The sequence below is a fragment of the Gallus gallus genome, chromosome 2, assembly GCF_016699485.2.
Source record: "Gallus gallus isolate bGalGal1 chromosome 2, bGalGal1.mat.broiler.GRCg7b, whole genome shotgun sequence".
Classification (NCBI taxonomy): domain Eukaryota; kingdom Metazoa; phylum Chordata; class Aves; order Galliformes; family Phasianidae; genus Gallus; species Gallus gallus.
Genome location: NC_052533.1, coordinates 88,310,413 through 88,327,097, shown reverse-complemented (window position 1 = coordinate 88,327,097; position 16,685 = coordinate 88,310,413). Strand labels below are relative to the sequence as shown.

General features: G+C 42.4%; 1 protein-coding gene across 2 annotated transcripts in view; it reads right to left on the bottom strand.

Annotated features, from left to right (window-relative positions):
* Positions 1–16,685, bottom strand: part of TMEFF1 (transmembrane protein with EGF-like and two follistatin-like domains 1) — a 119,849-nt gene that overhangs the window by 31,979 nt on the left and 71,185 nt on the right. Inside the window, exons 3-4 of one of the 2 annotated variants that reach the window (XM_015282401.4) lie at positions 13,945–14,074; positions 6,239–6,265 (exon numbers count right to left, since the gene is read on the bottom strand). In XM_015282401.4, coding sequence (XP_015137887.1) covers positions 6,239–6,265; positions 13,945–14,074 — 157 coding nt within the window. The remainder of the gene's footprint in view (positions 1–6,238; positions 6,266–13,944; positions 14,075–16,685) is intronic. The other variant, XM_040696424.2, reaches the window with a different exon arrangement.

Sequence of the window (16,685 nt, the reverse complement as noted above, 5' to 3'; positions counted from 1 at the left end):
TCTCCTTTATGCATGCATGACAGGTTGTGTTCATCAGTTTTTGTGCCCTGACCTATCAGTTTTGGAACTACATCCAACAGGCCAAATAGCGTTACAATTTACTACTGGCAGAGATGAACATGAATCTAGGACTGTGACTTCTCTTTCACCAGTTCTGCCTCAAACAGTAACAAATCACACATTAAAGGAAGTAGATCAGGAGTCATTTTTATGAGTATGTATTCTTCAGGCCATGGACATTGCAGAATATAAGATTATAGCTCATATCTTAGGATCCCACAGTCATCATCAATTAACATTGATGTCTTATTAATGTTAAATAATAAATTAACATGTTAATCAATTAACATGATTAATCAATTAAAATTAACATGTTAATCAATTAACAACATTTTTAGGGCTGAATCCTACTCTGTGACATTTTTCTATAGGGGTGAAACACAATGGCAGAACAATGAGATTTTTGAAATTTCTCTAATTTCTCAATTAACAATCCATACTCTTCTTATAAGTGGCATCAGGATACTCACTGCTACAAGTAATCAACAGCTTGGTTTCATAACCATAATTTTTATTATGCTAATTGAAGGTTCAGACTTCTAGACTGAGCAAACTGAGAGATTTTAATTGCAATTCTTTACGAATACCCTGCCATCAGAGCATAGGAAATGGAAATCACTTATTGAAAAAGTCAGAGGGCAACTAGACAATTGTGTCACCCTTAGAAGTGATAGTCTTTCACTTTCATTCAACTGTAACTCAGAAATTCTCCCACCCCTAATTCTTTTGCTGAAATCTCCTGTCTATGTAACAGTAAATATGATTTGGGAGAGAATATGGATCAGTAGTTTCACAACTTTTAGCATTTTTGTGTCACATGACAACTTCTAAGGCAAGATTTTGTCTAAAGTAATCTTTGAGGAAAAGGGTTTTTTTTCCCTTTTTCTTTTTTTTTTAATCAGTTTCAAATGCACTTTTTTGACATTAAAATGAATGCATTCAACATCACTCAGCTTTGGAGCAAGAGGGAAATTCTGCATGAAGTCAAGTTTCAGAATCATTAATGAGCTTGCAATGCATCTGGAAAATGAAACAGAACCATGTGAACCTCTAGCACAAATCTCAGCTGTACGGGAGGCACACAGCTAATTTAAGCAGTGCAGACTGTCACCAGCAGATCTAAAGCAATAGATCCTTTCCCAGTACTTTCTTTCAGATTTAAAAATCTACCATCAAATGGTACATCTCCTGCGCATTAACGGCAATGCTTCCTGAACATGTACAAGCAGCTGCACTCATCCTTTTGGTGCGTGCCAGCATCACTGGTGCGCGCACAATCCCACTAATTGCGTGTTTAAGAAACACAGCGAATACTGATTCTGTGATTAGCATCTGGAAATGTAAATCCTAAGAAGAAAACAGAAATTTCTAAATGATTATGTTCACTCACTCACAGGATCCCGTGCTCTTACCCTTGTATTTTTCCTCTTGCAGCGCTTCTTACAAGCAGCATCTGCACACAACAGGGCACATAAATTCCTGAACTTGTTCCCTACTTGTGCACCCTTAGCCAAGAGTCCGCTATGAAACTGTAAGAATGGGGTGATTATTGTATCTCAACAAGCCCTGGTCTCCTTTGGAAGAAAATGGAGAGCACTGTGCCAGGAAGAAACCGTGCCGTGCTCCTGTCAGTCCTGCAGCTGGACTTTCTCTTGTTGGGATCCCAGACAACGCTCTTTCAACCTCAAATGGTTCAGCAGCCTTTTAAAAGTTTGTTTTAATTCTAAATGTCCTTAGCTTGTAATACTTCTTTGATGTTTTTAATATCTCCTTGTAACATTTTTACAGTTACTTGCAATAATGGAATAAAAACACTTCCAGATATGAAAACACTCTGAGTACAACAATCTTAATTCTTTTGGCCAGAGCAGAGTTCAGTAATCAAAACAACAGTGGGTTCCATTCTCTGAAGGATTACTCCCAGACACAGAAAATGTCTCAATGCACTGAAGACAAGGTAAGTGTTCTGTAGAGGCAGTACACCTAATTCAGTAACAAGGGGAGACTGGGGCAGCAATGGTTCATTGCATCATAAAGAGAATCAGAGAATCCTTAGACTTGGAAGGGACCTCAGAGGGCCATCTAGTCCAACTCCCCTGCAGTGAACAGGGACACCACAGGTAGATCAGGTTGCCCAGGGCCTTACCCAGCCTCACCTTGAAACTCTCCAGGGACATGGCATCAACCACATCAGTAAGCAGCAAGTTTCACTGCCTTATCACTCTCACTGTAATTTTTTTTTCTCTTCTATCTAACCTAAACCTACCCTCTTTGAGCTTGAAACCATTTCCCCTTGTTCTGTCACAGCAGACCCTGCTAAAGAGTCTGTCACCTTCTTTCCTGTAGCTCCCCTTTAGATACTGAAAGGCCACTATCAGGTCACCTCACAGCCTTCTCTGCTCCAGGCTGAACAGCCCCAGCTCTCTCAGCTTGTCCTGATAGGAGAAGTGTTACATTCCATAGATAATTTTTGTGGCCCTTCTCTGGACATGCTCCATGTCTCTCCTGCACTGAGGATTCCACATCTGGATGCAGTACTCCAGGTGATGTCACACCAGAACAGAGCAGAGGGGCAGTATCACCTCCCTCAACCTGCCAGCTGCGCTTCTTTTGATGCAGCCCAGGATACTGTTGGCTTTCTGAGCTGCGAGGGCACATTGCTCACTCATGTTCACCTTTTCATCCACCTGTACCCCCAGGTCTTTTTCAGCAGGGCTGCACTCAATCCTTTCATCCTCCAGCTTTTACTGGTAATGGGGGTTGCCTTGAACCGGGTGCAAGACCTTGCACTTGGATTTGTTGAACCTCATGAGGTTCACCTGGGCCCACTGCTCAAGCCTGTCTAGGACCCTCTGGATGGCATCTCATCCTTCTAGTGTGCTCACCACATCCCACAGCTTGGTGTCATCAGCAAACCTGCTGAGAGTGCGCTTGACCCCACCGTCGATGTCAATGATGAAGACATTAAAGAGTATTGGCACCAGATCCAATCCCCAAAGGATTGGTGACCACTTGTCACCAATTTCCACCTAGACACTGAGCCATTGACCACCACTCTCTGGACTCGATCCTGCAACCAGTTCTTCGTCCATTGAACAGTCCACCCATCAAATCCATATCTTTCCAATTTGGAGATAAGGATGTTGTGGGGTACTGTGCCAATGGCCTTAATGAAGTCCAGATAAATGACATCAGTGGCTCTTCCCTTGTCCGTTGATGCAGTGACACCATCATAGAAGGCCACTAGGTTGGTCAAACAGGATTTGCCCTTGGTGAAGCCATGCTGGTTCTTCCATATCATCTCCCCGCCTTCCATGTGCCTTAGCATAGCTTCCAGGATTTGCTCCATGATCTTCCCTGGCACAGAGGTGAGACTGACAGGTCAGTAGTCCCTGGGGTCATCCTTTTTACCCTTTTTAAAAAATGGGTATGATATTACCTTTTTTTCCAGTCACCAGGGACTTCACCTGATTGCCACAATTTTTCAAATATCATAGACAGTGACTTGGCAACCACATCAGCCAATTCCCTTAGGACTCTGGGATGCACCCCATTAGGACCCACAGACTTATGGATGTTCAGGTTCCTCAGATGGTCATGAACATGATTTTCACTTACAGTGGGAGAGATGTCGCTTCCCCGATCCCCTTCTACCAAGCCAAACATTTGAGGGCTATGTGGTGAGCATTTATCAGGAAAGACTGAGGCAAAAAAGTTTTTAATTACCTCAGTCTTCTCCTTGTCTTTACCAGCCTGCCTGTGTCACTGACTAGGGGGGTATGCCCTTCAGGACTTTTCTTTTCTGGTTGAGGTAACTGTAGAAGCCTTTCTTGCTCTTTTCGGCATTCCTAGCAATGTTCAGTTCAACCTGGGCCTTGGCTTTCCTGACCCCATCCCCACACAGCCTAGCAGCTTCCTTATGCTCTTTTCATGGTAGTGGGAAGAGTATACTCCTACATGTGTCTAAAGAAAAGCAAAACAAAACAAGAAAAATAAAAACAAACCAAAACACAACAGGTGGGAATTACAACATCTTGCGATTTGAAATAGTTTTCTGCCTAAAATTAAGAACAGTATCTGACGTTTTTCATACTAGACAAAAGTGAGGACACTTCAGCTGGCACAGAGAAAAGAACCAGGTAAGTGATGGGCTAATGTCACAAAACTGCTGGAGGAGAAAGTGACAGAGAGTATGCTGCCCCTTTTCCATAGAACACCCAGACAGTGTAGTTACTCACATGGGGTGAAGGGATTCAGACTGAATTTATTCCATTCCGCCTGATGTGAATTGAACCCACATATTCTACTCCCAAGACAAGACACTGTCCACTGCTGCAAAGCAGCCTGAAGAGCCCACCAAGTCTCTTCAGCTGATGCCATCCTATTTTGCATAAATAATTAAAATTCAAGTCTTGACTAACAAAGCCCCTCTGAAGAATGTATCCTTCCAACCTTCAGGCTGTCTCCTTCTTCCCACTCCCTTTGTCCCAGGCTCAATGAATATTTTAACTGATAGCAGCTACAACAGCAGAGGCCAACGGAGATGCAGTTTGGGACTCTCTTACCAAGAGACTGTGGGTTCAGTCTCCTGCCCCAAACCAAGCAACAAATGTATTTGAACTCGTATCTTTCATCTCATCACTGAGCAGCTTAGCCAACAAAAGACAGCATGTTCTGTCCTACTTTTCTTCAAACTGTTCATAAAATTACCAAAGAATCCCTGCATCTGTCAGTCATCTATTCCAGACCAACACTGTAACATTTACGAGAGACTTTAAAAGAGATCTTTGTATCTGACTGGGGAAATACTACAAGAATTCCCAACAGCATTCAAGCATCTCTAAAAACTGTAGCAAAAATAAAAGTCAGACATGGGCTAAATTACTGTCATCTGTCTCCTCTGAGAAGCGCGCTGTAGCACTGAGACAAGCAACTCTCAGCTTGCAGGAGCAGCTGCAGGGAATAACAAGCTGGGTAGCAAAGTGAGAAGAACAGAGCTGGTGATGGAGTGGGTTGCAAGCTCAGAAAAGCATCAGAAGAGTCACTAGTGCAGGTAACAAGAGGCAGTGCTTGAGCAGGAAATTGGTCCCAATACTTCAAATTGTGTTAGAAAGGTGAAGGCAACTCAACATCATGTCCTTGGAGATAGGACCTCGTGTGAGCTGGTAAAATAACTCTTCAGACAGCCTTAGTGAGCACCACTTACTGCTTTTCTCATGGAAGCAACTGGGCTTGGGTTCAGCCCCACATGCTGCCCATCTGCCTGTGCCTGTGCTGTGCAGAACTGATGTGGTGAAAGCAGGCATCATACAGCCCCTTGCTGATCATACAGGTCATTAGGAAATAGATACAAAAACCTAAGGTCCCTGAGAGGTTTGAGGGAATATTTTGTTCGGGTAATGTGCACTTAAATCAAGGTGTCAAACACAGTGACTTGTATACACTCCATCAGTATGCACTGCAATGCTTCACACAAACAAAACTCAAAAGCAAAATGGCTTTCCTGTGTCTGTACCTATATCTTACATTTTTCATTCCATATGTATTCTTTCCACTAGCATCAGAGATAGAATTAAATAAAATCATGGATTTTTTTAATCATTGGAAGAAGGTTAAGATGTGCTCAAAGACAGGGACGCTTCCATTAGAACCAGCTGTGCTACTTGCCTTCTTCAAATACACAGCTTTGAACAGGAACATTTAAAATATTCGTTAAAAACATATCATACTGTAATCTTTATATGTCCTAGGCAACGTGTTTGCCAAGGATGAAGTGATAAATTGACATTGCAGGCGCTGAGGAAATGAATGCAAGAAAACAAATTTATTGTGAATAGACATTTTCAAGAGTGAAATAAAGGTGAAATACAGTGGTTTAGTAGAGATCTAAATAGCACTCTACATCGCTGGCAATACCATTTCAGCATGCATGAAACAAATGAAAAACGATGCAGGTCACATCTGAAAGAACAACATTAGTCAAATGCACACTACAAACTATTTCTACAGAAATACCGTTCTGAGATGCTCAGAACACAGCATGCAAGCTTGTTTTTTAGCTGTTATACCTTTTCCTTAATTCCTGAGGCACAGCAGCACCTCACGTAAAGCAGGCACAGATACAGGTATACTAAAAAAGAAAGCCCGAGAGCACATGTAACCAGGGTTTGGTACTCACCTCCCTCTCCTGACCCAGAGCCATTATCTGAAAAGGAAACAGAAGGGGAGAGGAAAAAGAAAGAAAGAAAGCAAATGAAAATATTGCTCCAGGAGCAGCTGTTTGTTAGCAAATTGTCACTGTAAAACATCGTGCAGGTGTTACATTTCATGAGCCAGCTGTAAAAACAAACATCTTGCATAAAGGCTGGCATCCTCTCATAGGGTTGGTCATGGCCTATTGTGTCAGGACAGTTTTTATTCAAAGAACAGCAATGCTTGGTATTGAACAGCTGTCTTAGTCTTTTTTCAACTATGATAGCTTTAGAGTTGTTAAACCTAAAACAGATGAAGAGCATGCAGCCTGATTTTTTTAATCTGTTTATGAAGGAAAGTAGGTTTACCTTCAGCCCTCTAGCCCTGGGAATGGCACACAAAGGAGTCATGCATAAACCACTTGGCTGCAGAAGCAACTGATCCTCAAGGTAAAGTCGGTTTAGGTCATCTATCTATAAAATAGCTCCTCTCAAGTGAGCTAATCATTTTGTAAGGATGCTCTAACAGCATAATTATTTAATTGGCATTAGGCTGACTGGATAAGCATCACATGAGTGACTTTGTGTACCTGCATCCCCTCTGCATTAACAGTTTGAGTACCTCCTCACCACCCCAGGCCAACTCACTCCTCTTTAGAGCACTGTGGTGAGGGCACAGGAATGTGCATCCAGCTGTCCTCAGCTGCTGTTGCTGTGAAGACAAGCCCTTTGGAGTCACAGATCTCCCCTGGTCTTTCTTTGTTTAAGGGAGGTGAGAGGAGAGGCTGTAACGGCAATCACTGCCAGCAAATTACTCCTCTCCCTGGTTAGCTCAGCCTGTCTGGAAGGTAAGGAGAACTGCAGAGCACACGCAGAGCTCATCCCACACCCCTCCTTTCATGCCCAGTCTGATGGCAGAGGAGGTAGCTGAATGTACTCCTACAAATCCAAAAGAACAAGGAGAGCAGAGAGAGGAGGGGGGTTTGTACTCCCACCTACGAGCTCACTGCTCACATCAGAGGAAGAGCCAAACCTCCATTTGTTCAGTTACCCCCTCCCCCCCAAACCTCTTCTTTAAGCAGCTATCTTTCTAAGAATAATTCCTTCTAATGCGTGGAGGAAAGTGAGAAATTCCACGTTACTGGGTCACTTTGCACATTAAAAATAATCTCCTGTCACATGGAGCATCAGCAAGGGAGACTTTTCTTTCCCCTACCCTAAATTCTCCTTTCTTTCCTCCTCTACCACTATTCTGTGCCTAAAAGACTGTGCTTAGTAGTTAAATAAATGCAAAAACAGAAGGACTCTTGTTCCACCCATAGTGACACACTTTACTGACAAAGCAGACAATCCTATATAAAACGTAAGTGTTGAATTGCTGGAAAAAAAATGCTTTATGATATGTTATTGCTTCATTAAGAAACTTGAAGGAGTGTAATTTACTTGTATAATGTAAGTACATACGCTTCTTTGAAGTGGTGAAATTGTGTCCTAAGCTGTTTTAGGGGAGGGGATGCTGACCTACAAACATGAGAAAGCTCAGTGTGCAATTCTGACAAAATCCAAAGGCTAAAATGCCTCAGAGGAACCTGAGTTGCTCCACATTTACGTTGTTGGCTCTCCAGCACACACCCAGCCTGAGGCGAGGAGCCACGAGAGCCACATAAATGACAGAGGTGATGCTCAGCGTCGTTGGGCTGACCTGTGGGAAGTCTGCAGGCAACTCTGTGAAGAGCATCCTAGGAAAGGGATGGATACGTTCTTGATTTGCCGGCCTCAAAGATCTCAATATATCATTAAAATTAAAAAAAACAAACTGGTATCTTGTATAACATTTGGCATCATTTTTGAGTGCTTCTCCCTGAGCTGGGTGCTCTGTTAGCATGCCTGTGTCCAGTGTGCTATACCAAGCTGGTGGTCCTGTGTATTCCTGAGCTTTGGCTAGGTTCTCCCACACATCTGCTGGTTTTAAAAGTAGCATTTTCTGCAAGCTTACTCAGATAGGCAGCCCTGCTCTTTTCAGGCCCTGAACCAATGCAGGATATCCAAAGACAGCCTCCATGCTGCAGGACCTGGCAGGAACGACACTCAAGCAAGGAAGCTGGACAGAAGTACCATCCCACCAGCCTCAGCTCATTAATCAGAGAGAGATTCCCAGTGGGACCAGCTTTTAACTCCAACTAGCGTGAAAATTGAACTGGTTTCTTCCTTGTTTTTGGCACATGCTCCAAACAGGAGCACCAATGAAGCTGACAGCTTTAGAACAAGCAGACCCTTCTGCTGATCCACATGGCCCAGCAGTGCCTCCAGAGCAAACTTACCAAAGCTCCTATCCTGCTTGCATAGGAGTATGCGAAGACATATCAAAAGGTGGCACCTTTTTAAGGTCTGTGTAAGAAACAGGACAGTGGCTATTGTGTCATGGGCAGAACTAAATACCTCATGACACATCAGAGGTAAAACTGTATGCCATTCTCCAGGAAAAAAAGCAAAAATCTGATGCATTTGTGGAATTTGGGTACTGGAAGGATTAGCTGACTGTTGAGAAGGGATTTCCAGCATCTGAACTTTGGCACTCTGGAGTTATTATACCCTTTATACCCAAGTCCTGGATTTTCCCCTAAAGCTTTTGGGATATAGCTGGGTGTTAGGTGGGTGGCATGTGTTGGGTTTTTTTTAGTACAAAAACAGCACGTGCCACTTCCTCGCACTAAGCAGATCTTGGTCATTCGACACCAGCATTCCCAGAACTTCACTGCACAAATCCCAGATAATGTCAACTATTTTATTCAATTGCTGTCAATTACTCATCCTATTAAGCCAAACTAGAAGAGAGAAAGGGCAACTGCTCTTTCCACCACAGTTCCCTGTTTGCTGTCAGTGTGCGGTTTGGCTTTCCAGGCCAATACAGACCTGAGCGATGAGCAGCTCAGGAGGGACAGGGCAAGCTTTCTGCAGTTTAACCCTGATTACGCAGGAGTGCCTCTGGGTGAAGAACAGGTGAAATCAAGAACTTATTATAAGAGCATCCCCATTCACAGAGCAAAGGGATGCTTCTGCAACATCAGATCAAGTAAGTCCCCAGGCTGCGATCCAAGGGCCAGCATTTCAGAAGACTTCTGAAATCATCATAGCCTGCTTAAAGCTGCCAGCTGGAGTGAAACCCAACGCAGTGTCACCCCCAGGTCCTGCTGCTGGCCAAGCACACAGGGACATTTGCTGAGCTGGGTGTCAGTTCAGCCACCCCACACACCCAGCAGCTCAGACCTGCTCCCACAGGGCTCCCATCCCCAGGAGCAGGGCTTCTGCTAGCAATTACCCCTGGTTTTGAGATCAGCAGCAGCTTTTGGGAAGGAATGCTGACAAGTCTAATTGCCAGCAGCTGCAAGGCCCCCACCCTGATGCTGGAGAGAGGCTGTTAACCTGTGCCTTGCCAGGCTGCACATAGGCAATGCTGGTTTTTATTGATTTCTTCTGGGGAAAAGCGTTTGCTATCACTTGATTCTGGTAGCCATTCCTGATAAATAATGACATGCAAAAAAAAAAAAAAAAAAAAAAAGATTCAGGATATTAAATTCTGGCATGTGTTGACATGGTTTCCCTGTGTAAACTTTGTTCTTCGCTTCCAAACCATTTCCTTCCCAATGACAGACGGTGATGCTGTGCTGTCACCAGCTCTCCTTGCAGGCTGGACAGGAAAGCTCCTGCATGGCACTGAAGCTAGGACTGTCTCAGTCAGCTGGCAGAATGCACGCATGTTTTTATAGCAGGTTTTTGGGTTTGTTACAGTTTCGTTGTAGAAGCATCAATGGTTATTTTCCCATTTTTTGAATCTAGAAGTGAGTTGCCTTGAACTTCTTCCACATCTTCCTCAAAAGAATTAAACTGAACTTATTATATTTCTTTTCAGGACAACATGTATGTCTAATTAGGCTTCATATTAAGCCTCCCACCAATAAATAAATGAATAAAATTCAGGGTAAGAATTTGATTACTTCAGACTGAAGAATGTGAAGTTGAGGCCACTCCTAAGAGAATTACCCCTTAAATCTAACAGAGCCATAATATCTGCAAATAACTTAGTTTTTAACTTTAGAAATCTCAACATAGAAAGCAATTGACTGTGCCCTCCAAACCATACAGTATGCTGTACGTGTACCCTGTAAATGTGATATGTCAAGGACTGTATTGTGTGGTTTCATTTTCATGTACATACAGTGTAAAATTGACAGCAGTCAAAATGCTGGCTTTGTGTATGGGATAACTGGAACACACACTGCTGGGAATAAGTCATACAGGAGTATTATGTATTCACCAAATTAATTTATTTTAAACCAAGCAATAAATTCACCATCAGAAGGAGGCAGAACAAATCAAGGGTCTAGGTGATGGTCCTTCTCTGTGCTGTGAGCACCCTAACTGCCTCTCTCCCTGGCTTCTTAACCCCAATCTAGCAGGCCAGTTTGGGATAACCTCTCATAGAGGAACCTCAGGTGGCATAACCAGTGTCAGTGTAACACTATCCCCTATGAGCTGCTGAAGGCCTCATGACAGCAGCTAGATGGCTGATGCTTTGAGATGGCAGCAGTCCTGGCATAGGCCTTGCCACCTCCCTGTGCTCGGTTCTCCCATCCCTGCATTTGTCTGTGGGCTGAACTGCAGATGGGAAACTGATCAGAGAGAAATAAAGAATCATAGAATCACCAGCTCAGCTGCCCAGGGCCCCCATCCAACCTGCCCTTGAGCACCTTCAAGAATGGGGCACCACAGCTTCTCTGGAAAACAGAAAGGAAAAAGCTGGGTTTGTGCTGTGTTCTAGTTCACAACACAGTCCCACAATCAGCCATCCAGCTTTTGCTAGGAGAAGGCCCACAAAGCAGGAGGAAATGTGGAGGAAGATGGGAAATGACACCAAGAAGTAACCTTGTCAAATCCCTTACATTACAGCCCTACTGCTCTCCACCTAGTCTCCAACTGGACAATGCCTTCTTTATGAATGCAGGTTAATTTGCATGACTTTTAGCTAGCTTAAGGCTGCTTTAGGATATATTTAGGTATTAAGCAAAGGGAGCCCTAAGGCTGCATTTCACTCATTTTTCCAGTATTTCTGTATTCTGCAATGTGAGTCTATGTGTATTGGCTAAAACCCATGGACCCTCATCATCCATCCATAGCTTCTGCCAGGGGTGGTTAAGACATATAAACACCTTTGTAAAACCAGATATTTGGGAAACAACAACAACAACAACAACAAGACCATCCCTATGTAGAAAAATGGGCTTTTCAGATGTTGAGACCTCCATATGCAGTCCCCAAAGCTTCAGTCTTACATTCTCTTATAATTCTCTAAAATATCACTTTAATGTCAAACCCTGCATTTTATTCACTCCTAACGCACCTATGATTTCCTTTCTTTTTTTAATGGTGCTTACTTTAGGATCTTGCAACTCTGATGGCTCTTAGACAAAGGAAATAAATATATAAATAAGCTGTTAAATCACCCATGACTGTGAAAAATTATTCACAGCGTTACCTGTCAAGAAATACATCCGATTAAATCATTCTGTGTACTGTTTTCCAGTGCTGTATCCTCAGAAGGTAGCAGACCCCAGCTAACGGGAAGATTTTCATTCTTGTATGAGCTTCCGAGCTCTCACGTACTTAAAATGAAATAGCTCTTACATAGCCACTGGGGGAATTCCTTCCTGTTGTCTTGTGTGCATCCCTCCAGGATAAAGCAGGCCTTTGCTTTGAAAAGCAGATTCTGATAGAAAAACAGTCAGTCTCTGCTTGGCTCCCAGAGACATCCCCAAACAGAAGGATTTTCACGGCAAATTCTGAGGCACTATGTGAAAATTAATGTAAACCTATAAAGGATTTTTCCATTCAGGCATTTTATCCTAATATATATATACATACATATAGAGAGAGAGAGAGGGAGAGAGATGTGCTACAGATCAAGAGTACAAATACATTGACTCCACAATGACCTATTATCACCGGCAGGGAATAGGCTGGTTCCAGAGGATGGCTTTTATGATCCCATTTTCTCAGATCAATCAGAGTGTACCAGACACTCCGGGAGCTGGTAGAGCTGCACTGACTGGGCCACTGTAAGTGCAGTACAAAACCCAAATGGCATCCCTCGTTTCAGAAATGTTTTCAGTACTTTCCGCTCAATTCTGTCTCAGCACATCTTGATCTATTATACTAAGTGCTAAAAATTGCACTGCATTTCCTGGGCTTGAGGTGGGACATAAGAAAAAAGGAGAGAAAGGCTAAAAAAAACCCTCAGATTAGCAGCGTAATGTTGTAACTAGCTGCCAGGAACCTGAAGCTGGGAAGAACAGATTTTTCATTTCAAAATGTCTTTCTTAGTAAGTAGAGCAGAGTGCATATAGAATAAGAAAAAAGAAATCCACACACTTCTTGGATGTTGTTAGTGGAGTACATGAATGCTCCAAAATGTTAATGGATCTTTTTTTTTGCTATTTCTATGTCCTCTGGAGATAATTTACAGGTGGTAGATTGAGAAAGAAGGTAACATTCCATTAGTTTCCTGTGGTCTGGAAGATTCATCTACAGCTCAGCCAGCCACAAGATGCTATAGATCATTTTGGACCTTAGTAAATAAAACCATATCTCAGTGGAGGGCTGCGCTGCAGATGAAGGCATTAGAGCAGCCTATGAAAACACAGCCACCCTGCATTTAAACAAGCCATCTCTGAGACCAGCGATAGAACAGTAGCAATGAACTTGGCCTAAGTAAACTGCCCAAATATCTCTCCTAGTTTCCAGACAGATGTTGCAGATACCAGTAAGTTCAAGGCTGCTGCCTCTAAATTGTCACTGGTAACTGTAATTGTCAATGAAAAGCTAGACAGGAGTGTGCACCTGATCCATAGCCATGCTTTGTGCTTTGTAATCTAGTCATTACTAGTAAGACGAGGGATGTCCCACAAGCTTTTGTTTGTTTGTTTCTGTGTCATATATGTAAGAAAGTATGCAGCTGTTGATGTTGCTAAGCCATATGGTTTAATTCTGGACTGCCAGCCATCTCTTTGGCCTCACCAGCTTTGAAATCTTACCAGGGGTTCAGAGGATCTCTCGTACCTAGAGCTTCTATGTCCAAGAGCATGTTGCAACATTCAAGACAGGGACAGTGAAAACTTGTCCTGTGTATTTTAAATTCTGGAAAGCCTATTTTACATGTGAGGAAACACCAGCTGACTAGAAATGTGAGGTACAGTAAGAGTTATGCATATCTTCAAGGTCATGACCAATGTGCAATTAGTAAAGATGATGTTTTGGTTGCAAGTATAGTGGTAGTCAGGATGATCAGAATCCCCTTTTGGATATCACACCTATGCTGTACATCCAAACAATGTACATCCCAAAGACATGAATAATCTGGAATCTGTTCAATTTCTTTGTAAGCCTTCTGAATGAATATCAAAGTTCCCTGATACAAACATAAAGTACTTCTAGTTGCAGTGTTCATTTATTAACCTCTTAGGATGTCAGAAAGTATATCAGCTTTTTTCTCTACATTTCATTGTTAAAGAGGACTTGTGGTTTGCATGTAATTTCACTCAACAAAAAGTGTGAAAATGAAAATCTCTAGATTTATGGGAAAAACAAAAGAGCTGACCATATACCATCTCTCATTAGTGACAAAGAATGTTTTACATACCAGAGTAACAAGGTCCCCTTGATACCATTGTTATCTCTTTCTGATGCTTGCAAGCAGCCCTCCTGAGGAAGCATTCATTTTGGTAAGTGTCTCCATTTGATCCACAAACAGGAATATAGTTTGTGTGACACTGAAAAAGAAATTACAAAGTAACTCATACAAAAGCACGTGAATCATCTCAATTGCACGTTAATGTATAGGAAGAGAGATGTGTAAATATAAAGTTGCCAGCAGCAAATTATAATTCTTTTCACTGAAGGAAAATTATTTCCCTGTATATACTCCTTTCAGATAGCTGAAATAATAGTCCATCTCCATTTGGGCTGAACGTAGAAATTCAGCAGGAAAGATTAAAATAACTAAATAACTGTGGATCTCAGTAATGTCTAAAGGGAATATGACAAACATCTAGAATCATTTGAAAGATAAAGGCACAGGACTCAAGGGGAACTCTGTTGATCTTTTTGAGCAAAGAACAATCTTTCAAGGGAAATGGATGACAATCACCATTAAATTCATGAGTATCATGAGCGTTATACATGGTCAACAACTATAATAATGCTTTTGTATAGCTGTACTGCCAAATTTTGAGTTCAAAGTCAGTAGCATCGGTACAATTTATAAGAAGAAAAGAAGAAAGGAAAATTGATCATTTGGAAAGGTTTTGGCAGGAGCAGCTTGTATTTTGCTATTTTCTTACATTCTAAGAAAAATGGATTATATATCTCTTGTATGTATAACGTGTACAGAAATGCTGTGAAACAGACTAATACAGCTGGTCTGCCAGTGCCTACGAGTGCTACATACTCCCTGCTGAACTGGATATCCAAACCCCACTTTGCTGTGTGGAAGAAAACACATTGCCCTGTTGGGACTTCAGTAGTAACTACAATTCTAAACACCTTCTGCATCTTTAGAACTTCCAGGCAAAAAACAACCAAACAAAAACACCAAGAAACAATGAACCAAGACACAGACTAGCTGCCAAATTTCTTAAACACGTGAAGTGTATTATCAAACTGATAAGGATCAGCCAGTGACAGAGAGTTCACACAGAAATAACGGTGTTAGTTAAGCTAAACTGCTCCAAAGGGACAGCAGCTTAAAGATACTATTAATCTTAAAGTTACTGTGTCATATTTGAAGCATTCAGGTTTCTGTCCTGAGGATAGAAAATGAGAGATAAAGTGATACCTTTTCTTAATAGGTTGGTAATTCTTTAGTGAATTCTAAGATGTTAAGATGCAAGATTTACTTGTTATCAATATTCCTTATTCTGTCTTACTAAAGTAGTTACCCTATTAAGCCATTTTTGGCTGAACCATTCTTACTGAGATCCAAAAGGAACCCTGCACCATCCCTGATGCAGAACACAACTGTCAGATGTTGATGATTTTTTAATTGAGGCTTTGCAAAATGTCATACAAACTGCAGCAAGAGACCTGTTCAGAAGTTTGGTAAATGTGCTGACTCCCACCTCAGTTATAATGAAAAAGGAGTTATCCTTTTTTATGACTAGGCCTACTGAAAGTCAGGATATCATTTAGGTTATTGCAAACAGAGAACAATGGCATCCTTCAGCACCTCTCCTGCAGTCTAATCTGTACATTTGTTGCTAGAGAGTCAAGCTCCAGTATCTCACTTTACATTAGGTGACTTGGTGAGACAGAAAAAGCCCACAGGGTATTCAGAGAGGTTACTGTGGCCTGCTGTGCTCATGCTGCCATGCCACGATATGTGTTTCAATGACTACACTGAAATTTGGCAACCAGTTGTTTCCGAAGGGGATCTTAGGAGGAAAAGCTATGACTCATTAAAATCTAAAGTTTTGGAAGACCAAACAGTTAATAAACACTTCCAGGCCAGGAATGGCTATACATGAGGAGGAAGGAGTGAGGAAAAGTGAAAAGGAACTGAAGTCTCTATGCATTTTCCTGAATCCAAGGGACAGTCTTTACCAGTCTTTGCCTTAAAGATTGTCTCAGTGTAATAGCAATGTCCCTTTATTTGCCAAAACTGCCCGCACTCAGGCAGCCAGGGGAGCCAAGGTCCTGCAGCCCACAGCCAGTGACAGTCCTGCCCTCCAACAGCAGAAGCCTCACCTGACCAGCAATGGATATGAGACTTTTAATTAGGCACCTCTCTTGCTGAAAACTGCAGTTTGAGGAAGGAAAGAAATGTCTTACTGAATCAGACCAGTGGCCAATTTAGCAAAATGCTCTGTGTTCAGTTGTGGGGAATAGGAAATGCTGTTCAGGGTTACCTCTGTGTTTATACCCTGTAGGCACCGTACACCTCGCAGACCTGATTTCATCATGTGGCAAGGGGGGAAAAAAAAACACGTTCTACAGCAATCACCAAATTACTCTGAAAGTAGAGTCTGAAGTCCCCAGAAGTACACAGCTGCCCAGGTCCTACTGGACATCCTACATAGGATTTGGGGGTTGGCCTCTTCTCCAGTGTAACTAGCAATAGGGCTAGAGGGAATGGCCCCAAGTTGCACCAGTGGAGGTTGAATATTAGGAAAGGTTTTTTTTCTCCAGAAGAGTGGTCAAGCTCTGGAATGGGCTCCTCAGGGAGGTGGAGAAGCCATCATCCCTCGAGATGTTCAGGAAACATACAGATGTGGTAAAGAGGGACAAGGTTTAGCAGGGAAATACTGGTGGTAGGTGGATGGTTGGATTGGATGATCTTGGAGGTCTTTTCCAACCTTGATGATTCTATGATCCCGAGCACAGGAT